General features: G+C 37.6%; 1 protein-coding gene across 1 annotated transcript; it reads right to left on the bottom strand.

The window, feature by feature from the left end:
• Window positions 1-437: 437 nt before the first annotated feature.
• On the bottom strand, window positions 438-21,916 carry ctdspl2a (CTD (carboxy-terminal domain, RNA polymerase II, polypeptide A) small phosphatase like 2a). Its single transcript, XM_067435821.1, has 13 exons — window positions 21,654-21,916; window positions 11,170-11,378; window positions 10,949-11,087; window positions 10,663-10,809; window positions 8,713-8,931; window positions 8,552-8,639; window positions 8,360-8,471; window positions 8,185-8,271; window positions 8,031-8,093; window positions 3,352-3,431; window positions 3,022-3,148; window positions 2,835-2,930; window positions 438-1,627 (listed from the first exon to the last, which is right to left on the bottom strand). Exons 2-13 carry the CDS (start codon window positions 11,353-11,355, stop codon window positions 1,562-1,564), a joined length of 1,410 nt encoding a protein of 469 aa, XP_067291922.1. The 5' UTR covers window positions 11,356-11,378; window positions 21,654-21,916; the 3' UTR covers window positions 438-1,561.
• Between the last annotated feature and the right edge of the window lie 29 nt (window positions 21,917-21,945).

Raw genomic sequence — 21,945 nt, 5'->3', positions numbered from 1 at the left:
TTTTCTTGTTGCTCAATGTGTGCTGAAAAAGCTACACTGAAATACATTCATTGCATTTACATCTATCTTTAACAAAGGCCTTGCCATTCACAGACATCTGCAACGACACACAACCGTCCCATCCACTCTCATTTCATCCATTGTAATTACAAAAAAAAGAAGTTTTTTTAGTGATCCATTGACAGCAAGTTAATACTCCCAAAACAGAAGCTGCCATTTTGTGAGGAAAATATTCACCTAAATTGACAAGAGCTGCCAGATTGTATTACCAAATTTCTCAAAAACTCAAGACATTGCTATTAAACTCCAAATTTGATAAAAAGCATGAGCTGTAACTATGATGATGAGCTTAACTGACGAAAGAAAACAGAAGGAAAAAAAAGGCCACGTGTGATACTTTCATCCAAACGACAAAGAAAAACCAATTACAATTGTGCTGTTACATAAAAATCATGTATTAATGTCCATGAAAAAAACAAAAAAAACATTGGGGGTAACACTGAATGAAACAGAAGGTCTACCCTTCAGAGGTAGGTAGAGCTGTACATGATCATTCCTAAAACAGTTTTCAAAGCAGGATCGCAAGGGAAAAACAGGGAATATTGCAGTGATTTAAGCTAGTTCATGTGCTGGTGCTACAATTACCGGACATTTCTGAAAGAGACAAAGCATTATTATTTTTTTCCCACAGAAAAGCAATTTAAAGCACATACAGTATTTTACACTTCATCTATACTGGTATATAAAAACAAACTAAGAACAAAAAAGTTAAAATTCCTCAAAATTAGGACTGACGTGGATAAATGGTAGTAAGCGGTCAGTAACTGGAAACCACAAGACGAGATTTACAAATGAAGCAAAGATGCTTTTCCAGTGACCGGATTACACTTCACCAGAAAGATAGAGCGAGACGGAGAGGCCATTAAATATACATCAAATCTAGAGTAAAAAAATTAATAAAAAGCCAGCTTGTCTATGAAAAAACACCTTGAACTAAAAAGGAATGCATAATGAATTAAAACCAAAGGGCAAGTTGTGTTTTACAAACTTGACAGGAAAAAATATATATGTACAAATGTTATATATACATATACACACATAGTTGAATGTATATATTCATGTTCTATATATTTATATTCAACCGCTCATTCTCGTTGAAGTTAGCCAGTGGCCTGGAAGGGCAGAGGGTCCCTTTGAGCACCAAAAGGAGTGACGCGAGTCCACTTCTGCACAGCGCTTTACGTTAAAGTCCAAATCAGGCATAGACTCCACTCCAGAGCGGAGCCGGACGGCCAATCAGAAAGCATCTTCTCGGCCTCGCCTTCGGCTCCATTAATGTGTGTGTGTATAGAAAACATATGCATACATCAAGTCATTTGTTTTAAAACATAAGTCCAGAGCCCCACAACCCCCCTCCCTCCCATCCGCCCCACATAAAAGAACACCCATGTAGGCAAGTCTGTAGTTGAAATCCTTATGGCAAAAGGTTTGTGGCAAATTCTCCTTTCCCCGCTGCTTAAAAACAGTCTGGTTGGCAAGAAATGTCCGTTTTCTTTAACATTCAGTCTGGGGGTAGAAGGTCATGCAGGCGAAATCTCTCTCTTATGTGTGGCCGAACGTCCTCGTTCTGAATAAAAACACACACACACGAAACCTTAGACATGAGTGTACAATTATTACTTAAAGTGTGTGACACCTGAACCCAAAAGATACAAGAATTGATCTGACACAGATAATGGATATTTATGGTATTAAAAGCGACAGACAGTAAAATCAATAACATTTTTTATAATGCATCATATAAAAAGTACATTACTTTTTTTTAAACACTTAAAAAAACACATAAAGGTTAATAAAGGTAAATTTTTTATATTACATTTTGATATCAATTATTCTGTAAATTGTCTTAGAAAAACTGTACAGTTAATAAGTGAGAAATGATGAAAAGAGCATGGGTTTAAAATATTAATAATAAATTATTTCCTCAATTCAATTGCAGAGAAATCTTTAAATACATTTATATTAATATTAAAAACAATAATTAAAACACATAACTTCATGAAGGTAAAGGGTTATTTACAGATATTATAATATATGATATTAAAATAAATATGGATAGCAATTAGTTCTGTGGGAAAAATAAATTGTGATTAATTATATATATATATATATATATATATATATATATATATATATATATATATAAATAATAAATATGGATAGCAATTAGTTCTGTGTAAAAAAAAAGTGATTATATATATATATATATATATATATATATATATATATATATATATATATATAAAAAATATTATAATTTATATATAAGAAATTATATACACGCAAATATTTCTTAAAAATATACATGCATGTGTGTATTTATATATACACATAATAATTATACACAGTACACACACACATATGTAAACACAAACTTTTATTTTGGATGTGATTAATCACGGTTCATTTTTCCCCAGCACTAATTGCAATACTTTTATAAATAGGCATAGAATATATATTTTTTAAAGACATTGTTTTATCAATAAATATCTTTTTTTATATTAATAAAGTGTGTCATGCGAGCTATAATAATACAATTATATTATCAGTGTTAACATTTTACCATTATTCTTAATTAAATTGAAAATACATTTTATTTAAAATTAAGATGTATAATATTTATATAAAACAACAACAGAAAAACCAATTTTTGCTCTTTACATTTGTCATTACATTAAACTATGGTAGAAGTATTTTAATATCTAAAATTAAAAAATAAAATAAACACACTCTTCATGATTAAAAGCAGCACACAAAAGACAAGACGCACATACCAGTTCTACCAGCTTCTCCAAAAACGGCACCAGCTTTAGGAGCTCATTGTCATTCTTGTCCACAAACCAACTCTCAATGGGGATCCCATTGGAAAGCTGCAATGAGAGAAGCACATCCTGAGCTTTACATACTAATAACTCCGCAGACCACATCAATGAAGGTGAAAGCCAATGCGGCTTCACCAACCTGGTAGGCAAAAGCCTGAGGAGAGTTGTCTATGATCACCGTCTTGGAGAGATCCCTCCCGAGGATATTAAGGTCTTTGATGTAGTTGCCTTGGACGCATACGCAGTGCTCGCGGAACAATCTGTGCCTGAGATAGCAGAGGAAAGACATTTTCAGCTTAATACTCACTTTAAACATCCTACAGCTTGAGAATTCAGACATTTGTTCCCATCACATCTTCATACTATTAATGCAGCTGCAATTTAATGCAATTAAACTTCACTTTTTATATTTATTTTTGAGAGAGCAGCTCCTTAAGACGAGTCCCAATAATAATTTAAAGCAACTGACCTAACCAACTGTTTTTTAGGATCCAGGATGTTCAGCAGCTTGTCAGCATACACCTTCTTGGAAGCAGTGAAGAGAATAATCTGCAGATAATTCACGATTGTTGTTAATGCCAGTCATGGGTGAAAACGTTAGAGTACATCATTGACAGGATACTCATTAGGCAGGGTTTAGACTAACTTTTTGCCTTGGTTGCACTGGTGTGCCAGCACAAAACATTTAGGTGCACCCATTTTTTCCCAGCTCACGTCACCTTTAACACCACAATTTCAAGGTCACTTTACACCTCACATTAGTATTTTAAAACTGCAGTTTTAATAAAGTGTTATAAATTAATATAACAAAATGATGAAATGACACTCAAACAAAAACATGGAACTTTCTTTCCTCTGCCTGCTATATATTGATGATTGCCATAATTATGTGGTAGTGTTACGATATAGGCTAGCTTTGTTGCATCTGAACAACAAATTAACAAAAAATACCAACGTTAGTGTTTCATGTAGGACAGCAGGTATTATCAGAAAATATTCCCAAAGAGAATATTTTTAGAATATAATATACCAATGCACAATCACAGTGACGGCGACTGGGTTATGGTATCAGGCATTTACTGTATCTGAGGGAAATGTTGGAGCGCAAACTGCCAGTCTCTTCAAAAGAAGTTTACAAATGGCAAATTAGGAGTGTGCCTCATCATACCGTCCACGATAATACCAGTATACATTTTTACATGACAAAAGAAGAAAAAAAAAAAAGTGTCATATCGCGATATGAATGATGTAGCCGTGCGATGACATATGACGCATTTACTTTCCATAGCGCGCACAACAACATCTGTCTGATTGAGTGAGAGTAAACAAGAAGAGCAGCATGTCAGCCTCCGAACCTAAAAAGAAGCTACTCGGTTACGAGAGGTCAGCCCTCTTGACAACTGACATAACATTGTAAACTTTAAGTTGTTATTGATGGCTGACATTGACGGTAATTTTCGTCAGTGAAGTTATTAGTGTTTTCATTTTAGTGAAAACACTAATAACTTGTACCAAGGCTACTTTGCTTTCATTTGACTTGTGGTGTGTGTGACTATAAAGCTGCTGCTGCCACCTTATGAACATAGATTAGGACTGGGGCGGTTACCGTTTTACCGCAATCACGTGATGCCTACCGCGGGTCTAAGATCGTCACCGCCATCACCGCAAAAAAAAAAAAAAGTTTACATGTTCACTTTATCGTGATTTTTTTATTATATTTGTATAAACAGATATAAGTTACTATAGGCTACTCTGTATTTTATCTCCTTACATAAATATATTTTCTACTTAAAAACTACATTTTGTTATTTTACTAACCCCGAATAAGGACTCATCCGCGCTAGTTTGCACGTGAGGGGAAAATGTGCTTGCTTTCACTTAGGAGGAGTTGTGCACTTTTCATTTTAATATCTCCTTTCATACTATTTTCTGCTTAAAACTATAATTTCAAAATATAATATTGACCTAGTGTTTTTTTTTATGCAAACGCGGTTTTACGTGATTTTTACCACAGGGGTGAAAGCACAAAGCTTTTAAGGGAAACAGATTTGCAGATGTTACATCGCAGCCATGAAAACAGGCTATGGATTCATGCAGAATGAGAGAGGGAGGCTGAGCCCAATTTAAGATTTCCAGCTTTTTAATTCTGTTTTGGAATCTGGTCATCTGATATTTCGATTTCCGTGAATTTTAACAATAGGCCTAACGTTAGTCCATTTTATCCCACAGGACATCTCGTTTCTTTGACCAAATCTTCACTCGCGGTGCACTTATTTTTGCAGGGAATTAAACGTTTCTTCCTTTCGTTTGCTTTCGTTTTTGTCTATTACACCCATTCACACCTTTTACTGTGGTAAAGTAAAAAAACACTGTAGGACGAAATATTATTTAACACAGTTTGTGCTTGTTATTAGACATGAGACGCGTCAAGTTTATTTGAATAGCGCAGTTCACGTGCACCCAGCGGCTTTACTTTCGTTTTCTCTAGCAGTGAATAATTAAACATAGCCTTAATGTCTTGACCTTGTGGAAGATAAAATTCTCTTTTCAGACGTTTAACAACAAGTGTTGCTTTGCAACATCAGGAGAAAACATGAAGACGAAGATATTCGAGACTGTGTATCCAGTTCGTGTCCCACATTCAGACACATTAATGCAGACCGGCATGACGCATCTTTGCGGGGCAATAGGCTATAAAACAAATATTTTTTAAACAAATATTTAATTTTCTTATATTCTTAAGATTACCATTATTTACTTTTAATCATTTAAATGTTTTACAGGCTGTAGCCTATGTGTTGTTTTACTAAAGGAGTCACGGATTTCATATGCTTATGAAATGGATGTTTGCGCGTTTATTATTGTAAAATGTAGGCTATATATATATATATATATATATATATATATATATATATATATATATATGGAATACAGTACAGTATTTAAAATAGCATATATGCATTAGTTATACTCTCAATTTAATTTGCAGAGCAAACTATACAAAAAGATAAATGTGTGTGTCACTCACAACAAGACGCGCAAGAGGGGGCGCGGCGCGACGCCTGTTGCACGTCTCCCCCCCCCCCCTTTTTTTTTTGTATATCATGGGTTTAAAAGCGGTTTACCGCTGAACCGCGGGAATTTCTTGTTTTTCAACCGCGGTAAAAAAAAATCCATACCGTCCCAGCCCTACTATAGATTTACACTTTGAATTAAATATTCTCTCAATGACAATGGCTTTCAACTTGTTTATACTAATAAATGCTGCTGCCTTCCAGACCAGCTGTAATAACCAATAAAACTTTGTTCCATATATATTTTTCAAAGTATACTACACACGGATGATCACATGCGCAGTACTTTTTTTCTCCTATGCTCTACCAGACATCGGAGGGCAGCATTGAGTCCTGTCATCAACGGGACATGCGCTGGGCAGGATCGGAGAAGAACTGTAGCGCATCCACCATTGCAACAATTTGTAAGAAACACTGAAGAATCAAAAACGATGGAGGAAAGAAGGTTTCAACTTCTAAGGTTTAAACTTCTAAGTTTAAACGTCTTCGAAGAAGAAGTAATTAAGAAGAAGAGTTTTTAAACCGAGTTTTTGTTTTTAAACCGGTCTTTTCACACTCTTCTTCGACGGCTGAACACTGTGCTCAATATTGTGCATATTGCCACCTAGTGGCGCTGCTGCATGCGGACTGTCTGCGCACGGACGGGGTGTGTGGCCGGCCGCGAGCCCTCGCGTGACAAAATTATGTCTTGCGGACAGTGCACAAACGCAGACAGCCAAAGTATTCCCGGGGCTTTAGCTGCACCAGTGCGACCAAGAACAAATTTCAGTTGCACCCGTACAAATTTTAGGTGCACGTGCACCTAAATTGGTCACACTATAGAGCACGTATAAGCCTTGAGAGATTAGCATGCGATGACTAAACATGCAAGTGAAAGACTAAAGACTAGGAATGCACTGAATATTTAGCTACCAAAATTTTGGCCAAAACAGCATTTTTGGTTTTGGGCCAAAATGTTTTTTAAGGGCCGAAACAGTTAAGTTTAGTTAACACTTCTCCAGTGGCATGTTCAGACTATTCAGTCTATTTCGTGCCCACAACATGGACAAAACTACAACAGTTAAATGTGTCAGTTTAATATTAAATATGTTATTAAATGAACTACTTTTGTTTTCAAAACAATTTGGTTTTGGCATTTAGGAAATAAAAAAAAGAAAAATCAAACAAAATCAAAAAAATGTTTGATAAAGTCTTTAAGTCTTGCACCCAGCCGCAGCAGAATTGTTCATAAGCTTCTAATGACTTTAAGCTTCTGAACTCTTGCATTGTGTAGGCACTAATATTATAAACCAAGTAATTGACGATGTCAGGATATGTGAGAGGTGGCAGTGCTTCTTGGTTTTTCGTCTATTCTTTAGTTGCAGGTTGTATGGTTTGATGTTGTTGATGTCAAGCATGTTTGGCGGTGTAATTTAGACTCTCCCGAGAGAGCACAGGTTTCTTTCTCTTCCTCCAAATGCAAGCAAATCTCAAGCTGCTTTCGTGTTAAAGTAACCAGTCACCTTCTCTTTCTCTATTCTTTAACTATAAAAGCTCATCCAAAACATATTAACTGCATTTACTGCATTTACTCACTTATGCTTTTGTGTCAGGCAAGCATTTGAACGTCCGTGTTTACTACAGTATGAGCGTTTTTGTAAATCTGTTCATTATATAAAGAACACTTGTAATAAACTACTCGATTCGTTTTTACGATTCATTTGACATTTTTTTGGATCTTTTAAAGTTTTAGAGAAATGGACAGAAATCGCTCAGGTTTCATAAAAATATCTAGATTTGTGTTTTGAAGTTCAACGAAACAACATTTTGGGTGAATTATACCTTATAAATACAGTAAGCTGAGCCTTGGATGAAGCAACTTGAAAATATCAAGAATCATATCGTTTACATCAATGATACAGTCGCATTTATATATTGCAATTCTCGATTAATGATGTGTTGTTACACCTCTACTGTTTAATTAAATTTTGCACGTGCTTCACAACAACCTCAAAAAAATAACATGTTTATTCAAAGATGTAATAAATAAACCATATCAACTGCATTATGGTACTGAAAAAAAACTAAAACTCACCTCATAAATCTGAGACATGCGCTCCAGGAATTCTCTAAAGAATGGTCGTAACCGGACGTACACCTTTAGGAATAAGAAAGCAAACCACAAAAAGCTACATGCAAAGTTTGTGAAAAATGTGAATTCTTCATCGTTTGAGATGCTTGTTCTGTACCTGGTAAATGACGTCTTGGAAAAGCACAGGAAAGGTCAAAGCTGCATCTTCCAATTCATTGAGACTACAGTGGACCAACGTCTCATCCTGGAATAAAACGACCGGGGCGGCTTAATCCTTGCTTCAAAAACAGCTTGTATCAAACAACCAAGATCAGAGATAAATGCCAACTCACCAGATCTAGGACGAGGGAGAATTCGGGCGTGCTCCTGGTTTTCAGAGGGAGCGCAGGCTTACGGGTGAGCTGCTCTTCAGTCAAGGGTGGCACGTGTTTGATAAAGAAATACCTGTAAGAGAGAGAAGTCAGCACACAAACATGTCTATATTGAGGTTAGTCCCATTTCGAGCATGTTGAACTTTGACTCACGGGTCAAAAACTTCCCAGTCCTCTTCATAAGTCCCCTCTGGGGGAGGTGATGGTGGGACATCCGGATAATTGCTGTTGGATCCTACAACTAACCAAAAGAGAATATGTGAGGATGAACACCTTCAGGCAGCGGTACAGCTGAAAACATGCCAGACACTCACCAGTTAGTGGAGGCATATCAGCCTCTGTGACGATCTCGCCTTCCTCTACCGTTGTGTCTATGTGAGCCAGCGGTCTAGGGTTTAGTGCAGGGTCAAAGGTCAGGTCTCGGCCATCTGTGGTAGTGCTGGTCGGGGTTTCCTCAAGCTGCTCCATTTCAAGCTGCTTCACGATCTCCTCAGCTTCTACCGCCTGGCCCGGGGAATCAGAGCCCGTCGTAGCTGGATGAGGAAGTCAAAATAACAAAAATGAAAATGCTGCAGATTTATTGGTAAACGTTTCAGTTTGCAGCAGGTCTTAGACAGCAGTGAAGAGCCTCAATTCTGTCCAACTGTTTTACTTCAGAAATGCTGCACTTTGATTTTTAGTTCTACATTATGACAAAAAAAGGCCTGCATGCTTCTTTGGACATATCAATGTGACTTCTCTTATGGTTTGCATCTGTTTTGGGGACATCTTCATGTTCCTAAAACAATAGCTGCTTTTCCACTGTTGAGCCAAACTGTTCATGTTGCTTAACCAATCTGTGCCAATCCAGCTTAGCCAGTACGGATATGGTTTCATTTTCCACTGTCGGGCTGATAATAGAGCTCTCAGAGTTTGCAGATATGAGATGTAAGATATTGCAGATATGAGATGAAAATAGTATGAGTGTTATTGAGGATGATCAGATATTTCTATTATTAACTTGTTTTTACTTCGCTCAAATAGCCAGCTACTGGCAACTGGTAGCCAGGCAACAGTAAATTGACCAATCCCGGGTGGCGACATCACTACACACATTCTACCAGCACGGTTCGGCATGGTTAGCAACCACACCGAGAACATCGGGCCAAGTAATAGTGCCGTGCCAAACCAAACTCAAGTGGAAATAAAACTATAACCGTCCCTTACCATTCTTTCCATTCGGGCCCAATGGTGTGGAAAAGCGGCTAATGTCTAAATCACTATTTGGCAATTGGTTACATTGTACTCAAATAAGTAATAAATAACTGCATGGCCTCAATACTAAAACACATCTGGGAAATAATTGGTCAAAATATTTTTGAGTTGAAATATTTTCTCTCACTCACTTGAAATTAACTTAATGCTTCCACAAAGAAAAGTTTGCAGCAATTGGCTTTGAGACAAAGACGAACAAACTACTAGGTGCAAGACAGCAAGTTGAATGACACAGAGTGCGTCTATTATGTACATGGATGTGTGCCGTTATAATGCGTTGATATTGATGACGGTCACAAGGAAGGAAATCCCACAGAATAGAATCTTAAACAAAATGAATAGAACTGCTTGATTTATTTGTTGTTTGCTGATTTTCAAATAAAAAACTTGAAATATTTCAGTGTGTGCATCAGTTCTTTTTGAACACATCTCATTTTAACAAAACCATGATAATATTGATAATTTTGGTCACTATAAACGTGACATGAAATTTCCATACCATCACATCGCTAATAGTAACGTGATATAACTAAAATAAATTAAATTAAATAAATAACCTTCAAATAAAGTGTTACCCATTGTATTCTGCGCTGGTGAACTGTACATGTTAAAGGACAGTTTTAACAAAGAATGATAATGATAGCTATACTTCAATGCACAGCTCTGTGGAATACTTGATTCTGATTGGTCAATCGCGCCGCCCAGCAGTATATTCCCCTATAAAAATCAGTAAAAACTGATACCAGGCTACCGGGTAACCAAAGCTGGCGCTTGCTAGGAATGTTTTCTTCGTGGAAATTTTGCGTTTGATGAGCTAATAAAATATAACAATATTTTGTGTACAATTTAATTATATCGACCAGGTATCCCAGACTCTAGGTAACAGTTTTCATATATATTGATTTCAAGCAACACATTTCTGCATATCAAAAGTATTGAAAAGGTGACTAACTTCGTGCCATTTTGGCACATGCAATTATCAGCTGACAAGTGTGATCACAAGCTCTTACCGTTTTTGGTGGCGGGTGAGAAGAAGCTAAAAACAGGAGAAAAGATGGTTCCCAGGAGGGTGGTGCGGGGCGGACTGCTCGGAGTTTCTGTCTGCACCTCCAGCTTCCCATTGGGCTTCACTGGTATACTCTGACCTGTCATGGTATCTGAGCAGAAGAAAATGAGAACCATTCAACACCAATAGAACGCTGACAACCTGCTTAACTGTTCACAACAAAGGTCATTTACATACAGAACTCTTAAAAGAAGAGAAGCCTGTTTAACTGTGAGTGTCAGCACGCCTACCTCCATTGACAGGGCCTTTCCTGCGGGCTCTGGGGTTTGCTCTGCTGGGCAGGTTCCCACCGGTCGGAGTGGATGTGATCAGATTACTGTCCGAATCACAGTCTACACGGCTTCTCTTAGCAGGAGTGCACTGCTCCACCTGACATTAAAAAATGCAGCTTGACGCATTAATGTCGCAGACTCCAAAAAAATTAACTCAAATCACAAGTTCAAACCCTAACCTTGACAGCATTGCCTCTGATGAACCGTTTGATGGTGGAGAAAATGCCCGTGTCTCGTTTCTGCATCTTGCCGTCTTCGGAGGGCAAAGTGTGTTCCACCTCGGAGTGCTTCCTCTTGGTCTTGGCAGTCCGGGCGGACGGGGTGGCGCTCCGCTGCTGAGATGCCTTACGCACTCTCAGCCTCATTGTCCCAAAAGTCACATGTAAGACTGAAAAAGACAAAACCATTTCATCTACTATGAAAAAGGTGCAGAGCAGCACCATGCATATTTGCATACATTTCAATACGGCTACATTAATAACACTGAATGAGAGATATTCAGCTGTTGGGAAATTCCATTCCAGAGATCAGTCATGGCAACTCAAAGAAAACAATCAGATCTCTTCCCTGCTGGCGTTGACAAGAAGGGTCTCCACAGCACGCTACTGCCTGTCCTTAAGAGTGCCACAAAAAGAGGAAGAAATCATCACCCAAATCAATAGCGCAGACTATTGAAGACTATGATGGGTTAACTCTCCAGTAGTAAAAAAAAAAATTATAATTTTTTTATTTTATTTAGTTCAGTTAGACAACAGTCCCCACAAATAAATAAAAAACTGAATGTGTCTACTTAATACAGTGTGAGCCGAACAACAGCAGCGGCACAAACCAGCAGCAGGAGTCAGATTTCATTCATCACGAGAGTGAGAAGCTGACTAGAGTAGGGCTGCACGTTTTCAAGTTTTTCATTAACCGTTAACCGAGGCCCTTAGCGGTTAATACTCGGTTAACCATAGTGTGCGTCAGGGTTATTTTTAGCTTATTAATTTGACGACCACCATCTCCGTAGAACGCGCCTATAGAGAGAAATGCACATCATGGATTACACAATCAGAGAGTAGCCTATTTCTTTTCGTTTTAAATTGTTAAAAGACATTTCAAGTTTCTTCAGATCTATTTCATGTCTGAGAGGCGTACGCTGAGTTTCGTTAAATTAGGATGAGATGCGCTCCAGTTCACGAGCAATGCGAGTGGCCGCGAGGGCGCCTGCATGATTAGGGCATGCAGTAAAATATGCAGCCGAGAATGATTCACACAGACAGCGTTTGACTCGCGCGGCTGATGAGCCTCTCCCGGCAGAGAGTTCAAGCATCTGTGGACTCGTCCCTTCAGCTCTGGCCATCTTGCTTTCAGTCCGCGATCAGCTTTTTTGTTTTCTTCATTACAGTTAAAGTAACGTCTGCTTTTCTCTAGTCATTCACAAGTTTCTCACTTCAAACTTTCTTTCTTCAGATCCGTTATGCACAGCACGCGCGGCTCCCGCTCTGCTTCTGCCCTAATGCGACTTTTAGTCCAGTGCGACGTATGTTATTTTCCTCTTCATGACGCATATTTTGACTGATGCGACTCATACTCCGGAGCAACTTATAGCCTGAAAAATGCGGTAAGCACCGCATTGCAATACTTGCATTTCGCCCTGTCACTCTCATTTTTAAAGTGCTCCCACGTTGTCTTTGCCCGCTTAGAAAGCTGGTCATGACTTCTTCTTGTGGATACTACCCTAACCCTATGGATACTACAAATGTCTGGGAGCGCTCTGGCGGTCTCTAGGGGTGCAAACATATATTACAACTAAATTCAAGGCACGTCATTGACGCCACTTAACCGAGCAAAATGTTTCACTCGGTTACGCAATTTTTAACGGTTAATCGGTCAATCGGTTAACCATGGACACCCCTAGACTAGAGATGTAAGATTTGGTTTCTAAGATAAATGTAAAAGTGAGTTTGTCTTTGTACCGTTTTGTTGTTGTGTTTTTCATTAATAACAATAATAGGTAAATTAACCCACCATTCAAGCAACCCGCCCTCAAATTTGCGCTAATTCTAAACCTAAAATAAAATGCGCACAGCCGCACTGTCATTCATTCACGGCCTCACAGGCTTTCATTCATTGAAAACACCCGCTTTGCTACGCACCGTTATGAATGCCCAAGTAGCCGTGCGCGTTTTACTTTCGGTTTTGAAATCAGCAACTTAAAAGCCCCCGCCGGCGATACCTGGTGTTGTCAGTAATACCGGTACCAGTAATTACCACGAGGAATTACCGAAGACGATCTTGGTTACGTTAAAAACACGACCAAGCCACTCACACAGAACACATTTTCTGCGCTGCTTTTCCATTGTTATCTATATAAACATGCATTAGACACACATTTTTGATTGTTGCTTTCATGTCTCGCAACAGAGCTGCATGTTTAGAAGCCATGCAAAGTTTAAACAAGTTCAACTTTTTGTTTCCATTCCACTGCAACTCATGTTTTTATATTAGGGCTGTGCGAAATTGAAGAAAAATGTGATATGCGATACGTTGTTAAATAATGCGATATTCCATATGCGATGCAATATTAGTGTGTAAATTAGAGAAATCGTTAATAGGTTGATTTTAATAAAGACGTGGAACTCTCATTTCACACTAAAACGCAATTAATGCGTATCGTTCTTTAACTTTTGTTTTCAGCTCACGTCGAGATCAAGAATGCAATGCGAGAGAGAGAGAGAGAGAGAGGGCATCAGCACTGGTAATATCATTTAGTATCGCTGTTTTTAAATGAAGACAACTGTGTGTTGAGCTTCAGGATGCGACGCTGAACATTTAAGTTTCATTTGCGGCAGTTCACGCATCAGCTGAGATACGAGCAACTTCAAAAACACATGAACGCGATTGAGTTTGCAGCTTTGCACATGGTTCACTGTCATTGTGATGTGTGAAATCTTTAATGAGACTTTATATATCCTACTTGATAATATCTTCGAAATGCATCATTAGATGTTCTCAATGCTAGGTGCAACAAACATAAGAACAAGCTGTAACGTGCGCGCGCGCGTTCGTGATGAGCAGCGCTCGTGCTTTCAGAGCTGAGACCTGCGTGCTTTCATTGATTTGTGTAATTTAAATATCACACTTTAATCATATTTATAGCTACTAACTTAAAACAAGCTGTGTTACAATGATGATTAGCTCAAAAGATTTGCATGCATGATGTACTTTATCTGAATAAAACATATCTTGCTTTTGATCACGTTCTAGCGGTTATTCCTCCGTGAAATAGGTTGTCGACCCTGGTTTATGTAAATCAGTCCCTCCAGTTTTTCGCGATTCCGAAATCGCTGAATACAATGGAAAATCAGAAAAACGTCGCATTTTTTTGCGATCCTGCATAATTTGCCATTTCACTGCAAAATAATCACAAAAAAATGTATTTTCAATAACAATAAATAAATAAATAAATATCTACTATCTCTAATTTATTTAAAGCTTAAATACATTGTTTTCATGAGGATTACAGACGTTGGGGTGCTTGCACAGTGTGTCTTTGTAAAAGCGAAAGTAAATCTTTCTCGCCTGCCATCTCGTCTCGCATAGGCCTAAGTGCCAGGACCGGACGAATTGATTACTCTAAATGGAAGAATGACCAAATAAAAGTATGATATGCCTGATAACACAAAAAAAAAAAAAAAGAGTTAATAAAAGCGTTGTATACCACGAACTCAATTCGCTCCTGACACACGGTGTCGGACCGATGTCAGACTGGCGGAGGATTGTTTGCCGGCTGTCAGTGCTCGCGAGAATACAGATCTGTTCTATATAGGCTTATGCCCTTGAACAATCATAATCAAATAGCCTACACCCATTATTATGTCTAAATGTCCGTCTTGGCAGTGTCTTGAGTGAATAGGTTTGGGATGTGTTAGTATAGGCTATTGGGTCCGTGTATTACTGTAGGCAGTAATCTTTAAAAGTGAAAGCAACCTAGGCTACCTATCAAATAACAACCACTGAAAAAAATAAATAAAAAAATAACAGTAGCCTGACTTAAACGATAAAAAAACTACTTAAAAAGGCATTTTTGTATTTATTTATCAGTTATTTGTCCTCATATCAATTGTTTATTAGTTCTTATTTTATTACTGACTGTTTACTTGATTACAGTAATTAATTATTTGAGAACTTTTTATATAGCCTTAAGCCGGGTGCGCACTGTGCGATTTTGGCCACGATTTGTCCGTCTGAGACAAATTTAGCAAATCCTAAAAGATTCCTCTGATCCTAGGCTAAAATCTGACGTCTTTGGTCGTTAGTCTGACATGTTCACAGGCAGCCGATTAATGAGCGCTGCGATCAAATTTTACCTCAGACGAAATTCTGGCAGTGTCAGAAGATTTGGCACCCAATCCTGCAGTGTGACTTCTCCTACGACGACAGTCAAATATCTCCGTTTTTCAAGACAAACTATGACCAAAACGAGAGCTAGAGATTTCTTTGTAGCCAGCATTTCAGTCCCGCGTGTAATGCAGCTCACTGTTACGGAACGCGTCATTCCTTGATGATATAAAACTCCGGACGAGTTCTTGTGCACGTCCGTTTTAAGCACGCCTTCACCATCGTACAGTCTGACATTAATGCCAACAGGGATCTTACAGTGTGACACGGCTTACATCGGGGATCATGTTCGTAGTCTGACAAGGGACATTTGCAAAAGGATTTTGAAAAAACGCACAGTGTGCAGGACCCATAAGGCAATTGCTTATTGCTGTATTTACTTTTCCCAGATATTTACCACCCTAAGCGATCATGTTATTAAAGCTAATAGTACACCACTGGCCTGTTTTTGTAAGATACCAAAATAAACAAGATTTGGGCATTTTGTTTGTTCTATTGTTGTGTATGACTATTGTGCATCTAACATAATGCATAATATGGTAAATGTAGTATCTTAATTATTTTTAAAAAACATCGCAAAATTTTTCGCAAATTTCTGGAAATTACCTCCACAAATTCAGTCATATTGATCGCAAAAATCACAAAAAAATATCGTGAAATCCTGGAGGGACTGGTAAATGTAATTTCGCCAAATAAGCTTGTTTTTTTTGTTAAGCAACCTACTTCAGTGTAGCTAATCTGACAATAGCATTGCGCTTAACACAGGATTTGAAGTTGTAACCATCGGGGGCGGGTGGATGGTTTGTTTCTAACAGCTGATTCCGTGACGATAGAGCTGATCCGCGCAACTCTTGTTCCAAGTTAACCTGTCCAATCTTTTTTGCTTCAGTAAATGCTTGTCATGCCTGAGCTGAAGCTGAAACATGAAAGTTAAGGCCATCCTTAAAAATATTCTTGTTTGCCGTAACCCGACCGACCATGTCAATTTAGGGCCGACTCAATTTTTTATTTTTTTCCCCTTTTAGTCCGACCGACTTGCCGGTTGTAAATTGGCTTTAAGACCGACCAATTTCTTTTTTTACTTTTCAAACAACTAATACAACAGTAATAAAATAATATGAATAATATTTTAGTAAGTATTATAAATGTATAAATTGCCTGGGCCATACAAACGAAGGCTACGTTCTTTCGTTTATAGAAAAACCCGTGACGTCATCTATGTTTACACTATGGTTAACGGATGTCACACTATGGCCTGCACGTGCGTTCGTTTCGGCTCGGCTCATACTCTCATTCACTGTAACGTTAGACTGTTAAAGCCCTGTCGGAGATTTCGCCGCATTGTGTGACAGGAGTCAGGACCATGGACACGTTACACACACCAGGCAAGTGCACTGCAGAGGGGAGGGCTTTGAGCCACTGCCCTTTTTGAAAATGAATCAAAAGTGCCCCTCTCAACATTCATCATTACTATATTGTGGCGAATAAAACAGATTTTGAATTATAATTAATATAACAACGTGTACAAAACAGTAACAAATGGCGGAAAAGCCGTTTATCTTGTCTCTGTCAGTCTGAAATGTCGTTGTCATAACGCGTTGCTATGGGTAGCGTGTTCTGGTCAACCCCAGCGCGTGGTGGGAGCGGCGGCACTGGTTGTAACTTGAAAAATAATGCTTTATGTATGGTTCTGTCGATGGATACACGTGCACTACAACAGCGATAATAAAAGAAAACGTGGGCAAAACGGTCTATCTTTGTAAACTGTGTTCAATGCTTGCGAGTGCTGCCGTATGAGTATGACCAGTCATTTTCGCCATCATCACTCAGTATATTCGCCAGAAGACGCGAATGAGAACCCTCTGCAGTGAAAGATCTGTCTCTGTGCGCAGCGCGCGCACGTCTCACAGCGCGCAAATATTGAGTTCTTTCAAGTCTTGCGTTTGAACGGATAAACTAACACAAAAAGTATGTCAACATGTCGATCTTGATGAGTATCCATCAGACAGTCTGTATATGCCTTAAGAGAACTTTATACAGTTGAGAAAGACGATGCATATCTCTGTATTAGGTCTTAAAGGGGCAGTAGCCTTTACTGCTGTCTGTCAAACAAAAGATAAGGATTTACTCACTGCTCTTGATTGAATAGCTGGTTATAGCTACTTAATTAATTGAATTCATAAAAACAACTTTTTGCTTTTTAATATTCAAATGCACTAGTCTATATCACCAGATGCGTTGGTCTGGCAAAAAGTGCAAGCCACTTCAGAGACACAGATAGCTGCGTGTTCTGAGTTAACACAATCGACCGTAAAAATAAGAAACATATCACGGGAAAATACTAAAACGGGAAGACAGCGGGAAAAGAGCTAAAATACATGAGAAACCCGGAAAAAAGGGAGGGTTGACAGCTTTGAGTCAATGACAGCTAGCTGGTGGTTGGACCCTTTTCTTAAAGAATGCACCTGAAATTTATGCAATAAACATGTTTTTGACAAATATTTCAATTTGTTTGTGGTCTATATAGCCTGCAATTAGCCTACACGCCCGAAGGCACGGCTTGAAGACCCAGTCAGTGATGTCACGATATGCCAATTTGTTTGAATTCATACCTACGTAATCACCATCACCAAAAATTTACTTTTTTTTTTGTATTAAAATTTAAAAAAAAAAAATAGACCTACCTACCGACCCTTTTTTTAAAAATTTTTACTGTTACTGCAAACCAAAATATTTTTAAGGATGGCCTAAGTTGCACAACATAAATACAATGTTTAGGCATTATTGTTATTTATATTACTATTATTTAGATTTATTGGTTGTAGGTTTAGTTTTAGATTGAACTATGTTTAATTATTATCCGATTAATCGATCGATTAAGTGGTAGATTAATCGATTACAAAAAGAATCGATACCTGCAGCCCTAATTTAAATTACTTTTTTTTTTTTAATTAAAACTAAGAATTATACCATTTATCACATTCTTTCTGGGAAAAGAAAGTGTCGCTACAACTTCTGAAAGTGACCAGCAACGTTTTAGCAAAAATTAATCTGACAATATAATTTTAACATCAACGTAAACCAAACAAAAAATGTAATTGCAAATGTAATGCAGACACAAAAATGAACTGAAGGGATCATGCGCTTTCAGAGAGGTGACTTGTGCACGTTTCAGTATGTGTCAGACAGCGTAAGACTGCAAGTTGTTGTTTTTCCCAAGTCATTGAGTTTAATAACTCTTTTTAACATTAAGCAAGTCACATAAGTAAAAGTCGTGAGCTCAGTCTATTCTCTGCTATATGCATCGCAGCTTCATCCTAAAACGTACACTTTTTTTACAATGTTGAAGTAGCCTATTAAAATCATTCAGATATTGTGTGCTATTGCGATATATACATGTGTGATATTTTGATAATTTCGATATATTGCTCAGCTCTATTTTATATGCAAAGATATCTGTGATTGGCACTTTGGCTCTTATTAAATTATGCATAAATACATGACGCTATTGCATTCATAATTGTTTATGCAGTTTACAAAATTATATTTGATTTATTGACATTATGCACCTAAAAAATATGTTTAATAAATTAATATTTTGCTCATTGCATTTTTCCTCTTTACTGAAATTATGCCTTTTAAATTAATACAATTCGAAAATTGCCTCAGGGCTCCCTTGCAAAAAAGATTTGAATATCTCAATGGGACTTCAGCTGGTTAAATAAAGGGAAAATTAATAAATGATGATAATTTTAAAAAGTGAAATATCTAAGTAAAAAAAAAAAATCTGCCATTTTGACAGCCCTATGAAAACTGACCTATACTAATAACCAATAATTATTTATATTTGGAAGCTGATAACCAATATATATTGGCTGATAAATCTAAATCCAAACGTTGATCATGTTTAAAGAGCCTGATTAAAAATTAAAAATAAATGTCCCAAGCACTTCAACATAAATCTAACACATACAGTACATCGGCCTAGTTTATTTATTTTAAATTTCTATGCCCAACTTTTTTTTGATCCATTACAAATAAATAAATGAATGCCTAAATGCAAACTAACCACTGGACAGACATTTAAATAATCAAAATGCATGTGCCATGGATACATAAAATGGAAAAACCGCTGCAAGGACAATAATGAATCTATTCTAATTAAGCCATATTTTTTATTAAAATATTATGAGAAAAATAAAAGTGCTAGGTATTAATAATGCATCATTGTTTTTGGAAAAAGAAACCTCTTTAATATTAATGTTGAATGAAATATCAGCATTGGTGAATGAAATAAACTGAAGCGCTGTGTTAGCGGGTTAAAAACCAAACACATCCTATATGAGATTAATCTGATTTATAAAACAAACAACATTACAACTTATATCCGCACAAAATGAGGCAAGCGCTCAAGTGAACTTTAATGAAAATGTACTTTACAAAATGAAGAATTAACTATACATTTGATTATTTCTATACCTGAAAGCTAGTTAGAAAGCTACATACAATCCATGTTCAATAGAAATAATTTTATGATGTAGCAATAAACTACTACTATTTGAACTTTGAAAGTGTCATTAAAATAGTGACAATTGTTAGTATTGGCCAATTGTTGTTTGTTAAAATCGGTATAGTATCGGCCAAAAAAATTCCAATTGGTGCATCCCTACTAAAGATGATCACCAATAAACTTAAGCACTTTACTACAGCAATAATAAAACCCATTATTATCGGCTTATTATACATGAGTTTGTGAGTAAACCACAAGGTTTTGTGAGTTGATTGTTCTATTTTTGTCTAATTATTTTAAAGTATAATTGTAATTTACAACAGTATATTTGTTTTCATTTTTGTAAATTAAGTTAAAGCATAATACAAATATATCAGTTGAGTTGGGTTAATATTTGACATCAGCAGGCAAAACCTTTTTGGGAACACCTGGTTTAGATGAATGCGTCACAACAGTCCAAAAGCGACAGTTTACGGATTTTTTTTTTTTTTTAAACACACACTAAAAAACCTGTGTTACGTCAACACAGGATTGGTCACTTTTCTCTTCCCTGGCTGATTACACACACACACACACACACACACACACACACACACACACACATACATACATACATACATACATATATATATACACACACACACACTATATATAAAATATCAAAAAATAAAAATGTAATATAGTGCTCAAATACATCCAGGATTCATAATAAAATATTTTCTGTATGTTAAATATTTAGAACGAGCTATGAAACCACAGCATCTTAAATATTTAATCATATTGGAAAAACAGCAGAGTGTGCTGGTGAGAACTGACACTGTTATAACGGTTGTGTGTGTGAGCATGTTGGAGAAGAATAGAAATACTACAGCAGCAATCGACTATATTCTGCTGTTATAATGATGTGAATTAAATGTAGAAATATAAGTATTTTGTGTGTGTGTGCTCAAAACACCATTGGTATGTGCCGTGGAAACAAACTAGTGAAAGTCTTCAGCTGTGCTCCTCCAGTGAGACTGAAGTGGGCGGGGGCGAATCATGTCTCCTTTGCTTGTTGAATCTAAACAAATGTAGCTTGCCATTAGCCCGCCTATTATTTCTAACACATTTTCGTGATGTAAGACGTGTTACATTTATGAGCCAACACTATACACAAATAAAAATATTATCTACTTGATTGTTGTTGGGTTTTTTTTGTCAGTTCGCACTGCTCGAGCTTTCAAGCTGCATTATTAAGCAAAAAATGGTCGCGCGCAAGTTAGCAAGCCAGTCGGTTATCGTTAGTGGTTTTGACATCAAAACAAAATAAATCGCCGACAGTAGCCCGTAAAATAGGACCACTGACTTCGAGCTACCCGCGTAATTTTTTTCTGTCTTAATAACCAGCTTTATTTTGATGGGGATATTCGAGCACGAGGGTGTTTTAACGTCAGCGGCTAACGCTAACAGATGACTTGTTGGCTGTCTCGCGACACCCGCGCTCTGCGTCTCGTAGCTCGCGCTCCAGCGCACGAACCTTTTTCACTGTAAACAGGCACGGAAAAAGAGACGTTTTTATTGATCCTATGACTTTTTCTTTTTTAATTAGGATATGTATAAATGCCGTATAAATTAGCGCAGCGCCGTCTTCATCTGCATGAAGAACATTCTCACATAAGGAGGGGGCGAGTCGTGAAGACGCGAGATTTCAAAGCACTGCGACCGTGGCGTAGGGTTAAATATTTATTTTTGCATGTATGTGATCAAAATAGGTTCGGTTTAAACACTTACATGCCAGGGGTCGCGACGACACGATCCGGAGATGGTTGTGGATCTGGCCACGGCGGCTGAAGCGGCCCGCGCGAGTGTCTGTCGGTCACTTCTCTGGCGGAGTGCGAGTCACAGAACGACCGATAGATTTGATACAGCTGCTCGGGACGCCATTTCCCGCCTCCTCTCAGAGGGATTCTTGCGAAGAACCCGGATGATGCTGTGCACTGCCGCGCATGCGCACATATACTGGAGGATGGCGGCGGTAAAGAGGATTGTCAAACTTGCAGGATAGGGGAATGAATATTGAGTC

This window comes from Pseudorasbora parva, chromosome 25, assembly GCF_024679245.1.
Source record: "Pseudorasbora parva isolate DD20220531a chromosome 25, ASM2467924v1, whole genome shotgun sequence".
NCBI lineage: Eukaryota > Metazoa > Chordata > Actinopteri > Cypriniformes > Gobionidae > Pseudorasbora > Pseudorasbora parva.
Note: the sequence above shows the minus strand (reverse complement) of the source record. Positions and strands in the feature narration are given on the sequence as shown.

Excerpts from the sequence above, each read along its gene's own strand:
- ctdspl2a (XM_067435821.1), bottom strand. The coding sequence starts at position 11,355 with ATGAGGCTGAGAGTGCGTAAGGCATCTCAGCAGCGGAGCGCCACCCCG. Across the intron at positions 8,472-8,551 it reads GACTGGGAAGTTTTTGACCC|GTATTTCTTTATCAAACACG; the intron begins GTGAGTCAAAGT and ends TCTCTCTTACAG. Across the intron at positions 8,272-8,359 it reads TCTCCCTCGTCCTAGATCTG|GATGAGACGTTGGTCCACTG; the intron begins GTGAGTTGGCAT and ends GTTTTATTCCAG.